The 6,000-nt window shown below is 43.5% G+C and overlaps 1 protein-coding gene across 4 annotated transcripts in view; it reads left to right on the forward strand.

The window, feature by feature from the left end:
• Window positions 1-5,153, forward strand: part of CAPZB (capping actin protein of muscle Z-line subunit beta) — a 631,298-nt gene extending 626,145 nt beyond the window's left edge. For all 4 annotated transcript variants that reach the window (XM_069610389.1, XM_069610387.1, XM_069610388.1 and 1 more), the window contains one exon: window positions 3,626-5,153. In XM_069610389.1, the coding sequence (XP_069466490.1) occupies window positions 3,626-3,713 (88 nt within the window). In that variant the 3' untranslated portion in view covers window positions 3,714-5,153. The remainder of the gene's footprint in view (window positions 1-3,625) is intronic.
• Window positions 5,154-6,000: the final 847 nt, after the last annotated feature.

Consider the following 6,000-nt stretch of genomic DNA (forward strand, 5'->3'; position numbering starts at 1 on the left):
AGGTATTGTGGTGGAAGATACCGGTGATTAAAGCCTCTATGGAAGAAGTTAAGAGGATTTATCCTCCCATCTCTCACCCAGCCCCTGGATGGGATCTGAATGTGGTTTTAACCAGGCTCATGGGAGCTCCCTTGGAGCCTATGCATAAAGCAAGTCTGAAAGACCGGACTTATAAAACAGCCTTCCTAGTGGCTATCACTTCTATCAGAAGGGTTAGCGAACTACAGGCTCTTTGTTTTAGACCCCTTTTGTTACAGTCCACAAAGATAAGGTAGTTCTGCGCACACATCCCAGGTTTGCGCCCAAATTTATTTTCAAGTTCCATGTGAACCAGTCAATCGAACTACCCACTTTTGTCCAGAACCCTACTGACATGGCCGAAAGAAGCCTTCACACACTAGACGTGTGCAGGGCAGTCATGTTTTACCTGGAGAAAGCTAAACCACTAAGAAAGACTAAACAATTCTTAGTTTCAGTGGCAGCTGGTAGAGAAGGGGATCCTGTCTCTAAATCAGCTATCTCAAGGTGGATTGTCAAATTCATCACAATGTTACACTTGCGAAGAGAGAACTGCCCTTCAAGCCTAGAGCACATTCTACTCGAGGCACTGGGGCATCCATAGCATTCATTGCAATTGTTCCTCTCGAGTCCATTTGCAAAGCGGCAACTGGAGTTCTGTACACACCTTTACAAAACACTATTGCCTAGACACTCATTCTAGGTCTGATTCTCAGGTGGGACAAGCAGTACCAAGACATCTTTTCTCTACTGTTCCTTCTCACAACCCATCTCCAACTCCGGGTACTGCTCGCTAGTCTATGCACAGCATGTGATTCTAAGCAGTTTAACAAGCATCAGAAGACCTGTATTACTTACCGTAATAGCATTTCTGATGATTGTATCTGCTTAGATTTGCATGTGCCCTCCATACCGCCCCACTCGGGGTGGAAGGAACATGGACTTCTTACTACTTTCTCTCTTTATGTACTCACTCACTATAGCCTTGGGCTCCCTCCTGGCAGAAAAAATACAATCGGAGGGACCTTGGCGCGTGAGGGATTTTGGGTACTACACACGTCACGATAGGGATAGTGTTACAGACATGCCTATGCCGACATCCCCTTTCGGTCCCCGAAAGACAAGATGCAATACTTCACGGTTACCACTGGATGTCGGACCATATGCACAGCATGTGAATCTAAGCAGATACAATCATCAGAAATGCTATTACGGTAAGTAATGCATGTCTTATTGTTTCCCTTCTCCGTGTCTTTCAAGAAGGGACTCTGCAATGCATCCATTCCTTTGGTAAATCGCCCAACATTCAAAACAGAAGTGTTTTCACCCGGACTCATGTAGAGCCTGTGACATCTTATTTTTACCCCTTGCCACTCAAGCCCATGCAGACCTATTATTTTAAGGGTCATTTTCCTACTGTGAGACCTATGCTTTATATACTTGTGGAGCATCACTTTCTCCCCCACATAGGCAAGCCTGGCTTTTGGGTACCCCCGCTCTCTACTTTTTACCTTTTTCTTTCTTGAAGAGCCTGCATTTCACTTGGAACTTTTCTTTCTGGCAGATGCAAAAGGAGAGGTTCGACCCAGGCCACATATGTTACAAATTTGTAAATGGCCTGCTTTTACAGCATTGCTGCCTCCTTCACTTAATGTTTTGGAGCACTAACCCTTACCAATACCACTGCTCTGCAGCCGTCATCCCCAACCAAGGGCTTCTGGGATATTTACTAGACGTTATTGCGCTTCTAGTTGGGCTAATGTCTAGTGATTATAGCAGAAAGCGAAGAGCTTTCTCCATGGGAGGATCGTTAATGATCAAAAATCAGAAAATGGTTGATTACCAGTCTGAATCCTCTCTTCCCCCACCCCCTTTTTTCCTTCCTAAAACAAGATCACTTTGGGTTCAGTGATGAGAAATGGGTGTTGCCTCCCTCCTCCACCCCTACCCCATACCTACCTCTAGCACCATCCTCCTGTAACCAAGCCTGAATGTTGACCACTCTTTTAGGCATGGCCAACGCACACTCTCACAGAGGAGAATCCTGTAGTGCTACTCTTGCTGGACTTCTTTAGGTTCAGTAGTGTGATCAGTGACAAACCAAGCATGACTGACCAGAGTCGTTCATTTTTTTCAATCTGTCTCCCACTCGAGAGATTCAAGAAGACACTGGAATCCAATTTGGTAATCCCCGCCTCTCAACCCCACGGGTTGCATTGTTTCGTCATTCTCTGTAATGTGGAGAACTACATATGACTTTGCCTTCACAGTGTGAATTATTTTAGTTATGTTGAGCAGTGCCCCAAGTACCAATAAGATTCCCCCCTTTTGGCCTCAGCACTGACATTATTTTTTGCCAATCTTATGGTGTATTCCTAGATCCTGCAGGGGACTTCGTCAGTCTTGCAGATTCTTTTGGACTGTCTTCTTGCTAGACTTTCTGTCAACAGTTAGACGTCTACTCTGACTCAGTAAGTTTCATTCACAAACAACACCAAAGATGGCGGAAAACAACTTTATGGCACCACGCACCCTGGGAGCAGGACTCCCTACAAAGGGATATTCCATTTGGGTTGCTCTCCAAACACATGATGTACGGAAAGGATGGTAGGTTAATTATGACCATCCCCCCACCCCCTTTGCGCCGCCAATCCTAACCTCGGACCATTGTTGACCCGCCCACATCAGGGTAACAAGACAGAGGCATTGTGTCAATCTAACAGTAAGCTCTTCATATGGTTTCTTGTCTCAACCTTTCAAAAGGGCGATGTTCCAAGGTGTTTGGTATCTACTTTTCACTTTAAGCAGCTGCCTACAAAAGGTGCAGATGGTGCACATTCCTTGCTTGTCCCTGGACATGCCTTGTGAGGTTCGTGCAGGCAGTATAGGGGCTAAATAGCACCTCAGCATACGGAAAACAACCCGATTGTCCATGAGAGCCGAAGCATTGCCAAAGCCATATCCCTATCCTTACCTTCGCCCCATTTGTTATAACCAACATATATACCGGTTTGTATGTGCATGCATAGACCGCTGCACATGTATTATCATCTACATACATTCTTCACTAATGTTTTGTCCAACTTTCAGAAAATTCAGGTTGGTTTTCTCACTGCCTTATGTTCGATCCTTCTCTAAACAGGTTATGCACTATATTGTTGTTTGGAAAGCTCTCATAAATTAAGACGTAAAGGACTGACTTGGTAAAGCTGGAGAGCGTGTGGCGGGTAGCGGAAAAGTGGAGGACTGACTGTGCATTGCTGTTTGAGAATATTGCTTTGTAAGACTGCTTGTCGCACCTCTTCAATCCAAGCTATAGGAAATTGAACTATTTATTTGGAGAATATCACTTGCTGTGATGAAAAACCTGTGCTTTTTATCATAATGGGACCAATTGGTGCTTGGACTGGCACATAAGACAAATGGGTATAGATTTTAAAGTAGTCCTTTTGGGAATTAAAAATGTTGAATGTGACAATACTGTAGGGAACTATAATCTGGCCGAGCCCAGAAAAATAAGGTGCCCCTTTTGGCAGCAACCAGCCTTTAGATGCACAAATGGATACCTTTTTGTTTTTGTAACAAATTTTATGTTTTCTTGCCACAGGTCTGTCCAGACGTTTGCAGATAAATCCAAACAGGAGGCTCTTAAGAATGACTTGGTGGAGGCTTTGAAGAAAAAACAGCAAAGTTAAAAAAAAAAAAAAAAAAACCTGATCCGCTTTCATACTCGATGTGCACTCGTTCACTCCTGTTGCAGGAAAAGTCCTGTTCCCTGCAACCCTATTTCTATATGTGGTTTTGTTGTCTTGTCGGCATTCTGCATCAGATATTGTCTATAAAATGCCATAAATTAAAGCTCTTGCGCCTCCCCGCTGGAGTCTTTTCCATTGCATCCAAGGATCTGGAGAGTGCAGCCATTGAGAGGAACATGGTGTAGTTGGCGGAGAAGAGACTTTAACCCCCGCTTCCGCTCCCACACCTTGGAGTATGTTAATGAATGAGGGTTAGAAACCTGTTCAGGACTCCCAGATGCCGTCCTGGCACCCAAGTGACAATGACTTCAACCAAAGCAGCATCTCACTTTGTTGTACAACCTTTTAAATGCCTGTCTCGTCTATATGAAATGCATCGATCAGTTGCTCTATCCTCGCATTGTATACTTACATGTATGTCTCACATTATATTCTATCGACTGCACCTGATACCTTCCATGTTCCCTTTTTGTCCATTAATAGGTGTACTTGGTCACCTGCCATGTTCCTTCATTGTCCACGAGGAGCATGCTCCTGATGTACTGTGTTCCAATTCACTGTAAACCTAGAAAGAGCTTCCAGACATCTACCATGTTTACTCGCACTATATCTAACTTAGCACGTTTCCCTAACTGTTTTTAGGTTGGGTGGCCTGACTCTTCCCCTCCATTCTTTACTGGCGTAAAGCATGTTAAGCAGCTCATGGACTAGTAAGGTGATCGTGTGAAATTGGTCACTATCATATTGGGAGGTCGTTTTGGAGGCCTTCTGTCTATTCATTCACTCTGTACATTTTAAATTGTGGAAAGGTGTCAACTTGTCATCTTTGAAACTTGCTCACGTTTAGGTGTTGTCATGCGATGAAGATGTTGCTGGCATCTTCCTGCTGTGTCCAATTTGCATTCAACTGCCTTGGTTACTGTGGTGACATGCTCGCTTATTCCCCTGCTTTCTCCTTGATATACCATGGCATTCCCTTTGAAGATGCTGCACCCCAGAGACCTTCTCCTCATGCTGTCAGTGAAGACATTGCCCTGGCGCTTTAATTGATTATGGTCCCTAGGCAATGTCCCTGGAGGCATTTCATTGACCCATTTCTTGAAGATGTTGTTCTGGTACCGTGCCTAAAGACACTGCCTTGGTGCCGTCCCTGAAGACGTAATCACGGTGCTGTCCTTGGTGACGCTCCATGGTGTCCTGGTGTCCTGCTGTCCTCTCCAAGGCTTATTTTCTGATGATTTTTAGGGAATGCAGGGAGGGGAGAGGGCTTGGGGGGGATTGGTTTGGGGTAGTTTTTTTTTTTTGTAAAGCATAAACTTAAATTTACATCTTCTATTGGAGCCTCCATATACTAGAAATAAAATAATTTTAAAAAAACGAGCCCTAAACACTACTTGTTGTTTTTCTTCCTCTGTGCATATGATTATTACTGTGCTGCAGTAATATTTGCATACATGTCTTATTAATGCTGAGAATATGCTTGCATATTGCATACATGTCTTATTAATGCTGAGAATATGCTTGAATCTATTCCTTTGGCTTTTCTCTCAGTTTTAATCTTGCATTCACATGCCTGGCCTTCTCCCAACGGTCAATGGCAAAATTCAGAATGACCGGTTTTAAAAACATTTGTGGAATTTGACAGTGGAAGTGTTTAATGTAACCGAGAAGGGGAAGGCAGAAACACTATAGACCCTTAATTGATTCAATTTTATTTTCAGATTTCTTTTCCTCCATTATGTTAGTATTAGAAGGTATTGCTTTATCTTATTTCAACTTTGCTATCTAGAATCTTTTTCTGCATTTGCGCTCATAGATTCACATACTATCAAGAGGCTGGCAATCCTCTGTACATTAACAAAGCAGTTTTACATAAAAAGATGCATCATTTTGGGAGCTGCCACTGGATGCAATCTTCATTTTCTTTACTGCATGCCTCGAGCGAGAATGCTGAAAACTTTACACTCATTTGTTGTTCCTTCAATTAGATGCTTTCTTCAACTTAATATCCGGAAAACCACAAGTTTTCTATTGATGGTGTTAGACAGTTTGTATCTCTCACAGGGTACTGCCCAGTGGTTACAGCGCATGGAGTGGTCTCTTGTTTTCTGCATGACTGAAGATAATCGGGCGAAGTCACCTGTTGAAAACTGCTCTGCATGTCTCTTATTGTCTATTTTGAGGACATGTATGAGGAGTGCCTTTACCCTGACCAGGGCATTGACGA

Source organism: Ambystoma mexicanum, chromosome 8 (genome assembly GCF_040938575.1).
Source record: "Ambystoma mexicanum isolate Mex_15411 chromosome 8, UKY_AmexF1_1, whole genome shotgun sequence".
Lineage (NCBI taxonomy): Eukaryota > Metazoa > Chordata > Amphibia > Caudata > Ambystomatidae > Ambystoma > Ambystoma mexicanum.